This window comes from Megascapheus bottae, chromosome 22 (genome assembly GCF_031878675.1).
Source record: "Megascapheus bottae isolate mThoBot1 chromosome 22, mThoBot2.hap1, whole genome shotgun sequence".
In the NCBI taxonomy this organism is placed as follows: Eukaryota; Metazoa; Chordata; class Mammalia; order Rodentia; family Geomyidae; genus Megascapheus; species Megascapheus bottae.
The window spans coordinates 10,405,637-10,422,440 of NC_143530.1; the positions used below are offsets into that span (position 1 = coordinate 10,405,637).

The window sequence follows — 16,804 nt, forward strand, 5'->3', positions numbered from 1 at the left end:
ATCAATGGCTGTTATTCCAGCTCAAAAGGACAAACTTTGCCACTGCAATTCTTTGCAATCTGCATTGGAGTCATTGTTACTACAAAGTGGCATTAGTAGAATTCTTTCACCAAACCAGTCTACCTTGCTGCCCCCACATCTACACTGACATCTGCTCACTGACCAAAACATTAACTTAAAACATAAATGCAGTTAAAGTAACCAGACACTTGGGTCTCAACTTAATAAATCATGTAATAATGGGACTAATGCTAATCTCCACACCCACCTCCTAAACCTGGTCATGGGGCTTAAACTCAGATCCTGAGGCACTGTCCCTGGGCTTTTTTGCTCAAGGCCAGCACTCTACCAATTTGAGATATGGCACCACTTCCAGTTTTCTGGTGTTAGTTAATAAATCTTCTAGACTTTTCTTCCGTGGCTGCCTTTGAACTGTGATCCTCGGAGTAGCTAGGATTACAGGTATGAGTCACCAGCGCCCAGCTTGATGCTGATCTTCACATTTAATAGGTGAGGAAATCCTAAAATAAAGCTCTCAAAGTACTAAAAATATGAGTTGTTTACTAAAGGAATAGTCCTTAAATTTTTTTCATAGCATATATTGGGCCATGGGCCTTTTATATATATATGTGTATTTATTATATATGTATATATATGTATTTATTCTGTTTATAAACCATGTATATATGTATTGTACACACATGCATATGTCTACTTATATGCTGTATGGGACACATATATGCATTGAATTGCTGAGATAAAATTCAACACACCTCCCATACAAAATAGAAGTTTTTAAGGGCTGAGATAAATGCTAAGATCTGTAGTGATCTGATTTTAGAAACACATTTTTAAAACTATTTTCTTTCTTTTTTTAACTATTTTCTAAGCTGGGCGCGTTGGCTCATGCCTATAATCCTAGATACTCAGGAGGCTGAGATCTGAGGATAACAGTTCAAAGCCAGCCCAGGGACTAGTCTGTGATACTCTTATCTTCAATTACACACAAGAAAAATAGAAGTGGCGCTGTGGCTCAAGGGGTAGGACAGTAGCTGAAGAGCTCAGAGACAACACCCAGGCCCAGAGTTCAAGTCCCATGACCAACCAAAAAAATAAATAAATAAAGAAAAACAACAAGTATTTTCTATGTTTCCAAATACATGGAGTTTCCCCTCAATTTTCAATCACTGTTTTCCACTATGTTAAAAAAAATAATTGTGATATAATAATGTGTGAAAAGTAGTTATGGGAAACAACACAGGTTTGTATTCAATCCCTGGCCCCATGACTCATTTGCAAGACACACCTAAAAATACTACTTTCAAATCCTACTATAAAATTGACATGCATTTAAATTTCTGAGTGCCCATTTTTCATCTGTGAAAGAGTAATAATGGTATCAATCTGCTGTAAACACGCATATAACATATGCTGAATGGTATATAGCAATGTAGTAAGCAGGCAATGTATGTTACTATGGTGTTTAGTATTTACAAATAAGTATGGGAGAAGAAGGACAGATCTATCCACAAGATGGAACTAAGCACATGATACCCAGGAGATGTTCCTGATGGTCTAACCTCAGTACTCAAGTCTCTTTCTCAAATGACTCATAGATGATTCAATACAATCAAGACTGACTCCTTCCCTGCTACCTGAGCATGCTGACGGTGTTGACAGTAAACCCTGTCTTAAGGGACAAAAGGAAAATGTGCATAAGGAGCAATTAAGGAGAAGTATACATGTGTGAGATGACAAGAGGCACCGAGCCTATGAGCTTAAATAACTATCTATGTCCTAATAGAGAAATGATGGGGAATTTCTGGTTTAGAAGGGGAATTTACACAATATCCAGGTCATCTCCTAAGACTCCTGAAATAAAACTTTCTGGAAAGAAACAAGACAAAAGTATGCTGTGCAGACCAAGTATAAGACCTGAAATCAGAGTGTTCTGGGTATTTTTTTAACAATATAATTTTATTGCTATTAAAGTATTATACAAGAAGTTATTGTTTCATAAGCCAGGTAATGAGTATGTATTAGGTGTTTTTAAGCTTCTAGTTAGAGTGTGTCTACAGCTGGCTTTCCAACTTTCCATTGGCTAAAAAGGACAATATGCCCCCTGAGGGAGATCCATTCTATCTAGTTGAGTTTGCTGACTGGGCAAGGAATGGTGAGGGCATGCAAGATTATCTCATACCTCTGCCTCAACGCTGATCATTTGGAAGAGAAGAGTAAACTTAGGTTCTTTAGAGTCAATGTTTGGACATTATTCTAAAACCTTGCTAAGATAGGTCTGTGTGAGGTTTAACATCAGATTCTGAATACCTAAAGGAGCTAAGATTTAAGTGTAAGTTGAACATGGAAATAGTTTTGCTATTTTGGTGGGGCAGTTACAAGAACATTTATAGTTATGAAAAATACTCTTACTGTGACCTTTCAAAAACAATATAATTATTCTGACTTCCAAATATAATCCTTGAGTTATTTTAAATAGCAGGCAATATTATTAGAAAAGGCAAGTATTATTTAAAATAAATGAGACTATAGGCTAAAGAAAAATGGGCATTAGGACTGCTCTTTAGAGAATTACAAGATTCATGGCCTAATATTGAATAAAAATTTCACAGATGGCTGGTCATTGGTGACTCACACCTGTGATCCTAGCTACTCAGGAGGCTAAGATCTGAGGGGTCGGGGTTTGAGGTCAGCCCCGGCAGAAAAGCCATGAGACTCTTATCTCTTAATCACCAAAAAGCCAGAAGAATAGCTTTGGCTCAAGTAGCAGAGTATTAACTTTGAGCAAAAAAGCTCAGGGACATTTCTCAGGTCCTGGTTCAAGCCCCAGTATTGGTAAGTCACAAATATACAAAACATTCTTAGGATTCCATGCCCCTTTGAAGAGAATGATTCCTGAATAGCCTATGGCTTTAAGATGAATGAGAGAAAATAATTCCCAAAACTACTAAGATACTATACTACAAAGTCAAGTCAATACCCTGATTTTCCATACGAAAACTTCTTTTGGTCTGCTACTTAAACATTATGTTTAAAATTTTTTTCCTTAAGAAGATCCAAGACAACATAAATTAGCTACATGATATAAGCTTGGCAGTGGTCTTTTATGTTTTATGTCTTGAAACATTCATCTATGTTAGGAAATAGGTATTTTTTGCTTTCTTTGGATTGTACTGGAGTTGGCTACACATTTGCTCCACAGGTGACCTATCACTTGAGCTATGAACTACGACCTCCCCCAAAGCCCTTAGATCTAGGTACCAGCATCACAGTCAATCTGGTCCCCAAGAACACCATGCTGACCTCTGCTTATACTGAATTTCCAAGCACAAAACCTATCACTTCACAACTGACAGAAGAAATTAGAGAATACCCTGGTCAACACACCAAGTTAGAACCCGTGGCTAATTTCTGAGAAGAATTTTGGTATGGATGAATTCATGTAAGAATGATGTACATACCTGTACCACAGGATCTTTTGGTTGGTGTGATTAAGGAGACATGAGCTGTGTCTGTGCATGGCCCACCTAGAAACAGAAAGGCAGGCACATCAGTCAGATATCCTCCCCAGGCCCACAGCTGCTACCATGAATAAAGAGAAACGAGAAGCAAAGAAACAACCTGCAAACTATGCATGAGGAGGGGCAGTAGGAAAGACAGTAGGTTCTGAGCTAATTCTAAGGACCTAAATCTAGTTCAGCAGTTCACAGTCTATAGATATTCATAGTCTTTCTACATTAGGATATGTCTCTCATAAAAAATTAGTCTCATATTGTATTAAGAAGTTAAAGGAAACCAGGTGTAGCAATATGCTGTCATCTCCTCTACTCAGTAGGCAGAAACAGGAGAATTATGATTTTGAGGCCAGCACAGACAAAGTTACTAGTCCTTATTCTAGACCCTATCTCAAAAAGAAAAATTAAAGAATAGGAATATAGCTCATTGGTACAGGGCAGGCCTAGCATGCACTAAGCCCTGTGTTCAATCCCAGCATCACAAACAATGAGAAAATTGAAAGACACAATTCAGATCCAGATGAAAAGAAATTTTCCATTAGTGAAGGGAGATAAGTTCTCCAACAGAGATAAACAGGAGCATTCCCTTTGGATCTGAGTGGTCATTCTACTTCTGAACTGATTGTAAACCTAGCCCTAAAGGGGAAAACTCCTTAGGACACAACTGCTTGTCATAAGAAACAAGAATCATTTTAATATGCAAGAAAAGCAATACTGACTAGAGTCTCTAGTCTCATTGTGGGAAGTGTGACATGGAGAGGGACTTCATGAAGTTGTGGTAGGCCTAGAGGTATGTAGCACAGGCATGATTCAAGAATATGCAAGAGATTTAGCTAGTCTGCAGGAAAAGCCTAAAAAAGCAGTCATTTCTGTAGGCACCGAACCACCAGCACATTCTGAAGTTGATAATGATACGTCCCTCCTGTCCCCACGCAGTGACCATGTCCTGCCTTTTGAAATAGGAAGTTACTGTACAAAATATGAAGGACAAGCAGGTCTTGACCGACCCTGGGAAGGCTATGATACTGATCAAAAAGGAACAGAATACACAGCAAATGTTATACATCTGAAAGGACTCCCTAGGTGACTACAATTAACAGAGGAGAAACATGCAATAGTATATGGCAGTCGCTGTATATAATCTATGATGAGATGACTAATTGAGAAGAAAAGGAAAGATGAAAGAAATCTGGGACCTGTTCCTAGTGATTATGCCCCGAGGTCTATGGGGTTCAGGAATGTGGGAGATCCCCCTACTAAGCAGCTCTCCATTAAGCCCACTTACTCTTACATCAAGGCCATATGGCAACAACACTTAGTAGGTATAGAACATAGAGGAGAGATTTTTAAAAGAAGAAACCTGAGAAAGTATATTGTTAATTCCAAAATATGCCAGAAAAGATCTACAGGGAGCTTATAATCTTATTAAAAAGGAAAAATTTCTATACTTAATAAAATGATACATGACAGGAATAAATGGCTAGACAAAAAATGAACAAGTACCAAAGGATATGGAACTTATGTTATATGCAGGAGCTAGGGGTGCGGCTCAAGTGGTCCAGTACCTGTCTAACAAACTCAAAGTCTTGAGTTCAATCCTTTTTTTTTTTTTTAAAGTTCTATGAAATCAAGGAGGACATCTGTCATTGACCAACACTGAATAGAAATGGAAGCTTTTGAAAATGAGGCAAGAATAAATTGGAAAATTTAAAAAGACCAAAGAAGAAGATATTTTAGCTAGTTTGTTGGATTTTTTTTTGCCCTTGCTGTTGAATTCCATAGAGAAAGCTTAATATATTAAAATTCAGAGGATGAAATGGATAACTATGACGTGAAAATAAGCAACACAATGAGACAACTTGCCACATGAAAGCCTAATATGTGTGATAACACTCTGGACACAGGCTTTTATAGCTCCATGAAATTCTGCAGCTGTGCTTCCACTACAAGGTTTTTCTTTTTAAATGAAGCATTCTTGTTCCTGAGATCCTATGTATTTTTACAGAAGATGAAGTTTAAGTCCTGTAACTACTTTCTACTTGCTGAGTATTCCTGAATAAGTGATCTTCAATTTCTTTAACAATATTAATAGGAATAGTAAAATTTCCAGTAGGTCAAGGGTTCATGGATCAACTGAAGCCTTATATTGTATCACTTTCTTTTCCGCCACTGTGCTCCTAAGATTCAAGACTCACTGTCACTTGCCATTTAGCTGTGGCTATATGGACAAGTGTTTAACAGCACTATTTAGTAACAATAAAGTATAAGTTAATAGGGGGAATAGAGCAAATTTTCAAGCAAAATTTTCATCAAAGTATAACAAAGAGACATGCTCAACTTTGAGCATGATTAATGCAAAATATGTATAAGTAGCACTGTTTTGAATTTCTAAGGGATCTTTCTTTCTTTTTTTTTTTTTTTTTGCCAGTCCTGGGCTTGAGCTCAGGGCCTGAGCACTGTCCTTGGACTTTCTCAAGGCTAGAGCTCTACCGCTTGAGCCTCAGCACCACTTCAGGCTTTTTTCTATGTATGTGGTACCGAGGAATTGAACCCGGGTCTTTGTGCATGCTAGGCAAGCACTTTAACCCCTAGGCCAAACTCCTGGCCCTTTAAGGGATCTTTCTAAGAAATACTTTTATGTACACAGTAAGATAAATCGTAAAGTTTCAAGAAATTCATCTACATTTCACATATACATTATATACATAGCTTAAAGGTAGTTTTACATAGTATTTTTAGTGTGTCTATGTTTTGAATGTCACATCACATGATTATAGGTAGAGAACAATTCATTGGTGACATCATATTAGGGCTCAACATTTTTTAAATTCTGGGTTAGAGGCATGAATCAGGTGGCAGAGCACCAGCCAATGAACGAAAACAAGTGACAGCAAGTCTGAACCACAATCTTGGACACACACACACCCGCCCCCACACGCAATTATTTTTAAATTTTCTGATTTGGGATACTTAACCTATACTAGAACACAAAAAAATCTTGAATGGACACATTCTTACTGATTTTAGTGTGTGTGTGTGTGTGTGTGTGTGTGTGTGTGTGTGTGTGTGTGTGTAAACATAATGACCACCAGGTTAGAATTTTAGAACATTTTCTAGAAAGTTCTGAGATTATTTAAAAAATATATAAATTCCAAGTCCCGAATCTGAATATTGTATGCAAGAGGCTGAGAAGAGCATCAAGGAAATTAATGTATTTTTTTGGAGATGGGGGGGGGAATGCAAGTCCTGGGGCTTCAACTCAGGGTCTGGGCACTGTCCCTGAGCTTCTCTGCTCAAGGCTAGTGCTCTATTCATTGAGCTCAGTGCCACTTCTAGTTTTCTGGTGGTTACTGGAGATATGGACTTTCTTGCCCAGGCTCACTGCCTTCTGAGTGTCTAGGATTTACAGGCATGAGCCACAGATGCCAGGGTTAAAACATTTCTAAACAAGCTGAACACACTGTAATACCAACAAGTTCAGTTCCAATATCTGATAACATTTCCTTTTTTTTTCTTCTCCTGATGGTAAATATGGTTTGTTTGTTTATTTATGTAATGTATAGAGGGGTTACAGTTACAATCGCCAGGTAGTAGGTGCATTACTTCTCACACATTGATACCCCTTCTTATGTTTTTGTCCTCAGTTCCCTCCCCCATCACTCCCAATCATCTTCTTTTCCCTGTTTCCCTTTCCTGTTTCAAATAAATATATATACAATATACCAGATAACAAAGGCAGATACAGTAACAACATAAGATTAACCAAAAGGGCAACAAAAGAGAAGAGAAATAACATAGTACATTAAGAACAACAATCACACAAGATAAAGCTCTTGTTTCCATGTCCTAGAGATCCTTTCATTTAGTCGCATCTTACATGATGTATGTACCTAGGTTCTGAGCTATTGTAATCCTCTGCTAGGAGAGTCCTAGGTTTGTACTAATTATTCTAAATGAGGGAAACCATGGAGCCTATATTCCTTTAGGTCTGACTTACTTCACTTAATATGATTTTTTCCAAGTGTTTCCATTTCCTTACAAATGGGGCGATGTCATTCTTTCTGATGTCAGCATAGAATTCCATTGTGTATAAGTACCACCTCTTCTTGATCCATTCATCTACTGAGGGGCATCTGGATTGGTTCCATATCTTCACTATGATAAATAGTGCTGCAATGGACATGGTTGTGCTAGTGGCTTTAGTGTATCCTTTTTTAAAAAACAGTTTCTTTTGATGGTACTGGGGCTTGAACACAAGCCCCCACATTCACTGAGGTGTCTTGCTCATGGCTGGCACTCACCAATTGAACTATGTTGGCAGTTGAGCTTTTGTTATTTTGAAGACAGAGGCTCATAGACTTTTTCTGCCTGAGTTAGCTTCGAAATACAATCCTCAACTGTTAGCCTCCTAAGTAGCCACAATTCTCAATGTGAGCCAGGGAAGCCCAATTGATCATTTTAAACCCTAGCTCAGAATCTAGCCAGGATCACTAGGCTACCACCAGCATAGTAAGTTACAGAGAGCACAAAAGTCAATGAGTGCATAACTACCAGAATACTGTTATTAAAAAATATGAAAGAATTCACCTAGTAGTTATGAGAAGGAAGGAAAGCATCAAATCAAAGCACCTAAAGAAATCTAGCTGTGACTTAGATTTTTAAATAAATTTTCTAAGTAATTATCAACTAAGAATATTTAACTCATTTGAAGGTTGAGAATTAAGGCTTTAAAAACTTCTAATCAATGAATTTCTGCAGGTTTTAGCAAACACAAAATAACTTTACAGCTACCAAGCATATCTCAACACGCATCATCACGAAAATGCTCTCCGGAGACCTTGTTAAACTAACAACTCCATCCAATGTATTCACCACATTAAAGTACAAACAGAACTTATAGCTCAGCCCAGACAAATGGACAGCAAGGGTAGCTGGCAGTGTGATAATATACACAAGCTTTGATAATTGGGCAATATTATAAACAGAGAGCTTGGAATTGAGTTTGGTCTGGCAGACTAACCTATGAAACACTAAAATCTGGATCAAATGCATATGGGCACACACATAGACACTACACTAATTGTACTGTCATCCAAACTCCCATGTTCTAGAACAAAAAAAAAAATCACTGGAGATGACATCATCTAGACTTACATAATTAATTCCAAATCAATTCTGTCAAAATGAATGTAGGAAATTATAGGCAACTCAAGGGAAATTGTTTCAGGCTTCTGTCTACCAAAAGAAACTGGGACACAGGCCTGGGAGATTATATAGTAAACAAGGTAGTGCTTAGAGTAGATGGTAAAGGTCAAAGTAAGGGTATTTACTCCATCAAAAAAAAAAAATCAGACTTGACTTTTCCTTTGTGTACTTTTTTTAATGCAGAGAATTAGAAAATCTCTGCAAACTCTTCTCTCATTTTGACCAAGCAGCAAAGTAGAACAATGCTAATAATAAAGAGCAAAAAGTGAGATTCTTCAAGGTTTTGGGTTGGGAAGGAGGGAACAGAACAACTTAAACTACCTGTCTTTGTCATCCAAAGAGGTTCAATCTGTGATGTCAAAGGCACTTGCCATTTAGGAGGCTCAGACTCACAAGTTGAAAAACCCAGATTTGAAGAGAGCCCAGAATAGAGTCCCAGGAGGGAGTTTAGGGAACCCTATTGAAAATGAAGAGAAAGTGCTCTGGTGAAGCACAGTCTATCATTGCTCTAGGAAAGAGTTTTGCTTATACAATCCTCAGAGTGCTCACTTTTCAGAGCATTCAACAAGTTCACTGAATCATCACCATGGCGTGAAATAGGGTCTGGACAGTCACCACCAAACAGAGTCACTGTTACACCTCCTACCAGCAGCCCAACTGAATTTTTGACAGTACTGTCAAAGCAGTACTCAGGGCCTCAGACTTAGTAGACACATCTCTATCGTGTAGTTAACCCTCCTTAATTGTGCTGGCTATTTTGAAATACGAATTTTCTTCCTACAGGGCTGTCTGAGCCCCAGTCTACCCATTTTAGGCTTCAGGCTGTAGCAATGGCAAACTCATGCCATGTGTCCACCTTCTGAGATAAAGACTCAGCTCAGCCTGGTCTCCACCTGTAACCTCCATTTTAGTCTTTCAGTGTTCAGATTACAGATGTGAGCCATTAGGACCTGTCTTGTTTAGCATTTCTAAATGTTAAAAATCGTGAAGTTCTTTGCTTAATTGCAAGATAAGCTTCTTGAAATTCTGAAATAGCTATATCAAGATTACTGATTTTCAGTCATGCATTGGATAAATGCCTATAATCCTAGCACTGAAACTAGGTAAGAGGTCTTTTCGGTGTGAGGCCAGCCTGAGTACAAATGGAAACTGTGTCTCAGAAAAACAATCTGTACTTTTGGACAATCATCATGCATCTTCTGTTAAGCCTTCTCATCATCTGAATATACTTAATAACACACTAGCATTTGTATTCGGTATTATATTCACAAGACATTTTCCTAAAGTGATCAGTTTCAACAATTTAATTTGGAACAATGCCTGTGGTCAGCCTAAAGTTTGTGGCCAGACAGTCTGACTATTTAAATTTTTTTTCCTAAGGCTGTTTCTATTATTGTATTAAAGATGTCACACATAAAGAAGCACTATGGATCACATTTATAATTTTACATGAAAACCATGTTATTCTTCTGTATTCCAACAAGCAGAAGATTTAACAGATTTCCTTAAGAAAATGTACTTAGTTTCAGCTCTGTAAAGCTGAAGATATAGATCAAATTTGCATATTCATTGTAGCCTACAATATACAATATACAACACTATATGCTATTCTTTCTTTAAAATATCAATACTCAGGCCGGGAGTTTGGCCTAGTGGTAGAGTGCTTGCCTAGCATGCATGACGACCCAGGTTCGATTCCTCAATACCACATACATAGAAAAAAGCCAGAAGTGGTGCTGAGGTTCAAGTGGTAGAGCTCTAGCCTTGAGAAACCCATGGACAGTGCTCAGGCCCTGAGCTCAAGCCCTGGACTGGCAATAAATAAATAAATAAATAAATAAATACCATTTCAAAGTGGTATAACTCTTAAAATTTTCAGCCTCCTGTATTGTTACTGAGCATGTCTAAAACAAAACCTTGAGTTCAAACACCCTGCAGGCTCACCATAAGACTGTGAGTCAGAGTAATTAGAGAGTACTGTTCTGCAGGATAGCTGCACGTATGCAACCAATACTCTTAGGCTCTCAAAGTCCAAAGCTGAGTATATACAGAAAAACTATAGATCAATAATCTACTCTGAAAGGTTTGTATTGAAATAGCTATGATGACTGGTTATTTCTGGCTCCTGGTTTCCACTATCCTTCATTGGTTAAACTATGTGCTGAAACACATCAATGAGGAAAAATGGACTATCAAAGATTCAGTCAGCTAAAAACTGACACAAGCTCAATAATCAAATATTCAGCCCATTTGAGGTAACTGTGAAACATTAATACACAAAATAGCCATTCCTTTAGCAGATTTATAATGCTTCCATTTTCTTGCTTAATTAACATGACATTTACATAACAGTACCTAATTAATTTCTAAGGAAAAGCACTGTGGACTAATTAAAAATGTATCATCCTTTTTAACTAGCTTGTTGATTTCACTCTATCCATAATCCATACACTTTATCCCTGTAGCATTTCACTTTTCTGGGTTCTTGGTCCTAAAGGTGACTTCAGACAGATTCAAGAGTTGCAATTCTCTCCTCTACAGATTTCAAATATCCTTTGAGTCTGTTGACTAGGCTCTCAAAAAAGAGAATGGGGGTGGGAGTGAGGAATCTTATACAAAAGATTTAAACTCTGTATCCTAAAGTGGCCAAGAATGTAAAAATACTCTGTAAAATATTAAAATAAACTGCATTTCTTTAGTAAAACAGCTCTTGTCTAAAAGAAACATAAGTGGAGATTTAAAATTGCACAAAATTGACAGCAATAAATAAATGTAAGGAACATATCAGATTGCACAAGAAGCCCTCTCTTCAGAGAAGAAGCCCTAAATCTCACCCCTAAACCTGCATCTCATGAATTGTTTTAATTAGAAAGGATAAACCTAATCTGTCTACATAATTGAGTTTGAAAAGCTCCATTGATTAAAAACAAGGCTACATAGAGATATGTGTGGGAAATCTAAGTTTATAGGAAATCAGCACAGATAATAAGCCCTCCCATTTCTCCAACTGCAGCTTGCAAATTAAACCATTTATAAGGCTTGTTTCAGAACTTAAGTGTTCCATCTCCCAATTAGAAGTTATAATCCTAACGTATTGCATCTCTCATCATACCATTTAGATCTAAATTAGTGGTTTATAAGGTTGGGATTTTCCAAGTGGGTCAGAAGCTGCTATTGGTGGCCTATCTGCTTTGCTCATAAAGAACTCAACAAAACTTCAGATCCCTAGTAATTACCATGTGACTGATCCCTTCAAATACTACGGAGTGTATGGGCGCACCGGTGATCATCAGCCCATCTGCTCAATACACATCAAAACTCTCCCATGCTACCTCCCAGTAAAACATCACTACGAGCAAATCTAAGTGAGGAGGACTTTCCATGTGCCCAGTATTCCCTCGGAACTCTTCAAAGGAGAAGTCCTGGACATCCCTACTGAGACCTGACCTGGGGGAAGGACTGCTCTCACTGCCCAACAACGGCACTCATGGAAGGAAGCTCAAGGGTGGTGGCAGTCTTTCCTTGGTATTCTAGTGCATTAAGCGTTCAAAAAATGGTTTTCACCATGGAATTAAAGTGACCCAAGCCAAAAGCAAATACTGAGTATACCGTTTGTTCACAAGGAAAATGAAATTAAAATAAGAGATTTTCATATTTACATGCTACCCTGGCTAAGAATTCACAGGTTTTTTTTGTCATAGAGTAATTCTTATACACTCTATGGCCATACCACCCTGAACGCACCCAATCTCATCTGATTTTGGAAGATAAATAGGGTTGGTCCTGGTTAAGTACTTGGATGGGAGACCTCCTGGGAATACCCAATTCTATAGGCTTTAAAAAGGGGGGGGATTGGGCCGGGAGTTTGGCCTAGTGGTTAAAGTGCTTGCCTAGCATGCACGAAGACCCAGGTTCGATTCCTTGGTACCACATACATAGAAAAAAGCCGGAAGTGGTGCTGAGGCTCAAGTGGTAGAGCTCTAGCCTTGAGAAAGTCCAAGGACAGTGCTCAGGCCCTGAGCTCAAGCCCAGGACTGGCAGCAAAAAAAAAAAAAAAAAAAAAAGGGGGGGGGATATTTATACATTTAAAAAAGATTAATAACAGTAAAAAAGACATTGCTAGGAGTTTGGCCTAGTGGTAGAGTGCTTGCCTAGCATGCACGAAGACCGGGGTTCGATTCCTCTGTACCACATACATAGAAAAAGCCAGGAGTGGTGCTGAGGCTCAAGCAGTAGAGCTCTAGTCTTGGCCCTGAGCCCAAGCCCAGGACTGCCAAAGGAAAACAAACAAACAAAACAGACAACTTTTGTTTGGTTTATATTCATTAATATTTACCAATCTGAAATTTAAAATGACAAATATTTTTTATTGGCTTGTATCAGTTAAAAATGAGAAGTAACTATTTAAAAATCATTTCTCTTAAAATTTGTAATTACATTTCAGCATAAAAATATATTCCTTTATGAAACATTTTAAAAGCCCAAGCCTGACCTGGCTTAGAGATATTTGAATTTTGTATCTGTATGTGTAATCCATCTGTTAAAAGTATTTTGATGAAACATATTGAAGGAAATCCACTTTAGGTAGATTAATCACTGAAGAGGAAAAGATTCTGTGGATCCCCTGAGTGGGATGAGAAACACTGAGTGAGAAACATTGGCACAGAATCAGTAGTGAACCTAAAGGTTTATATATTTCCCAAATTCCCCATAACTTACATGCCAATTGCCTTATGCTAATCTTGCAGAAACTAATGTACTTGGTTATAAACAGTAAAAATTTTCTTATTCTCAAAAAATAATTTAAGTATCTAAAGGTAGGTGACAATAAATTCTATAGTTCTATTTTCAAAACAGGACATCCTACTTTTAGTGTTTATAGAGGAAAACAAATATTTGTTATAGAACTCTGGATTCTCAATAAGCCCATTTGTTTACCACCAGTCTTTCGGATTTGCTGAAGTGACAAGGCCCGACAACAATTAACAGTGAAATTCCACACTATTAACATCTTGGGATCAAACATAGAGCCCCTTTCTGAGGAGGTTAAAATGTCACCTGGCTAATAACATCAGTTCTAATTTTATACACTGTTTTGTTTTTCTCGTGACAAAACATGTTTAATATGGATATGAAATCAGGGGCTGTCAACTCTCTAATTTCAGATTCAGTTTTGACTATTTACAGACTTAACCACGGCTCAACTCAGATTTCTACATTTGCATTTTATCATCAACACAAATATGATTCTCATAACATTAATGAAGACAGCACTCTGCATTTGGAAAGTTTGGGTTTTTTTGTTTTTGTTTTATATATTTTTTATTGTAATTAATAGAAGGGTCACATTATATTCACCAGATAGAAGATGCATTACTTCACATACATTGATACCCTTTCTCATGTCATGGTCCCCATTTCCCTCCTCCCCTCCCTTCCCCCCACCGCTCGTGTTGTTGTGTTTGTTTTTTTTTTAAATATCATTAAGGTAGCAAGAACATTCTCATCTACTCTGATTTGCACTGAGAACGAAAAGAAGGCTGCAAAAGCCTTTGAAACTTACTGAACCTAGTTTGGGCTGAGAGAAGAGAGAAGAACGATGGATTGGTGACTCTGATAAGGCGCTATGTGCAAAGGTGGACATGTTTAATGAACCCCATGATGTAACAAAGTGAAATAAATTTTCTAAAAAAACAAAGTGATCCATACATGTTCTTTCTTCTTCTTTAGGAAAAAATAATTTGGCTATAGGTACTATTTGACAGACTTCAAAGTAACTCAGGACTAGGGCACCCTTCTCTGCTTCTTTGCTCAGCCATGCCCTTCCACCTGCAACTGTACCTCTACGGGCAGTATGCCCCAGTGACATTAAATGAAAGATACCAAGGTCCATTTTTGTTTTGTTTTATTTTGTAGATAGAAGTGAATACTTCCAGATCTTACTAATTAATAAGATCACTCTTTGCAACTAGTGGTTGAAAATGTCACACTGGGAAGTGTCACTGTGGCTCAAGAGGTAGAGCACTAGCCCTGAGCTAAAGGGTGAAGAACTCAGCAACAGTGTCCAGGCCTAGAGTTCAAGCCCCATGATGGGCAAAAGAGGGAGGGAGGGAGGGAGGGAGGGAGGGAGGGAGGGAGGGAGGGAAAAAGAAAAGGTCGCACCAAACTATGTAATGAGGGGGGTTATATTGGCATTTTTAACAGAGGAAGTGAATATAAAATGTACAGTTACACAGTCATTTTTGGTACTGGCACCTCTGACTTTTCATACAACTTCAAACATAAAACGCATTCACAGAAGGATAAAATGACTACCACATTCAAATGGATGCCTATTACAATACCATCCTTTCAGCCAAACATTGTATCATAAATAAGGTTAGATTTAGTTTAAAATAAGTATAGTGTCATCCATTACATATCCTGTTCCTTTACAAAATGAAAGCAATATGACAACTACAGAAGGCTAAAGCTGGGTAAAGGGTGATTGTTTTCCGTGACCTTTACAGTCACAGAGAAGTACAGAACAGAGCAGTTAATTTAATAAGAACTTTTTACAGTCTGTATTTGCAAAGACAGGGGGCATGACAATGTTGTTCAAAACCTAGTCTGAATATCAACAATTGTATATCTTACAGGTATCTGAAAACATTTTTATGAAAAATTAACCTTTCAATATTTCAGACTATAGGAGCCTGAGAAAGGCTTTTGTTAGCCTTCTCGTTTGCAAAGTGGAAAGACAGACATACACTAACTCCCATTATTCCCAAAGTCTTAGATGAACTGTCACAGTACACAGACGTCAACACAGATACAGAACTGAAAGCAAAGTAACATAATAGAAAAAAATGGTACTGGCATTATACATAATAGAGTTATAATCTAGAATCAGTAAGAAAAATATAGTTAAACAAATATGCAAATCACCTGAAGAATTATCTACTAAACATGAAATGGCGCTAATTTCACAATCAGAAGATGTCAGGAAAATGAGCTATTTTTGGCCCAAGCTACAGGGCTGGGGAGGTAGGGAACCATTGCCTAATGTTGGTGATGACATAGCAAACATGCACTTTTCATAAACTTTATTTAGGAGTCTTAAGTGGTGCAAGTTGATCTGAAGTATGTATGTTAAAATTTAAATGTACACATTTCTCTTCCATGTATTTATCATGGAAAAATGGCAATTAATCTTTTTTCTTTTAACATAAGCCATGTACAAAAGATTTACTTGGCAAGGCCAGGAGTTTGGCCTCGTGGTATAGGAAGCACTACAGCATACACAAAGACCTGGGTTCAATTCCTCAGTACCACATACACAGAAAAAGCCAGAACTGGTGCTGTGGCTCAAGCAATAGAGTTCTAGCCTTGCGAAAGCCCAAGGACAGTGCTCAGGCCCTGAGTTCAACCCCCAGGACTGGCAAAATAAGAAATAAAATAAAAGTTTACTTGACAATAGTTTGCAAAAGTAAAATTTCAAAAAAGGCTCCTAGAGAAAAGGTGAAATATTATAGTAAGCATATGAGGAAGCAGCTTAAAAAGCATTAGACAGACCTCTATCACTAACCTGGAAAGCTTTCTAAAATGTAATGAGAAGCAATTTACAAAGCAACAGGAGTAGTATATTGTCACTAATGTAGACAAAACCTTACAAGTATGCATGTATGTATGAATCTATAATATATATAAGCAAATATACACAACTGCATTAAAAAGAAAAATAAACAAAATAAATAAACATGGTTATTTCTGGAAAAGTAGTAGAAGAGTAGAGGTTTGAAAATGTTAAAAGGTAGGAGGTGTTATATAGACTTTAAACTCGTAATTCAAAAAAAGAGGTTAGAGTCATGCTTCACTGCATATTTAAAGTTAAGAAAAAGGGAAAAATGCCAGCAAATGAGTAACCTGTGGTTTTGCTTTATTTGGTTCTTTCTTTGACCAGAAGTTAAAGGTCATATGTGTGGACAATTTCCTACCCAGATAATCTAACAAAACAAATAAGTTCTATAAGAAAATACTGTTGACTGGTTAAGATACCCTCTGCATTTTGATAAGGATTAACTCAA

General features: G+C 37.5%; 1 protein-coding gene and 1 pseudogene across 3 annotated transcripts in view; one reads left to right on the forward strand and one right to left on the reverse strand.

The window, feature by feature from the left end:
* Nucleotides 1-16,804, reverse strand: part of Zfand3 (zinc finger AN1-type containing 3) — a 194,698-nt gene that overhangs the window by 44,280 nt on the left and 133,614 nt on the right. For 2 of the 3 annotated variants that reach the window (XM_090355746.1, XM_090355747.1), the window contains exon 4: nt 3,480-3,545. The exons of the other annotated variant lie outside the window; for it this stretch is intronic. In XM_090355746.1, the coding sequence (XP_090211872.1) occupies nt 3,480-3,545 (66 nt within the window). The remainder of the gene's footprint in view (nt 1-3,479; nt 3,546-16,804) is intronic. 3 annotated transcript variants of the gene reach the window in all.
* On the forward strand, nt 12,455-12,574 carry LOC150047739 (5S ribosomal RNA; annotated as a pseudogene).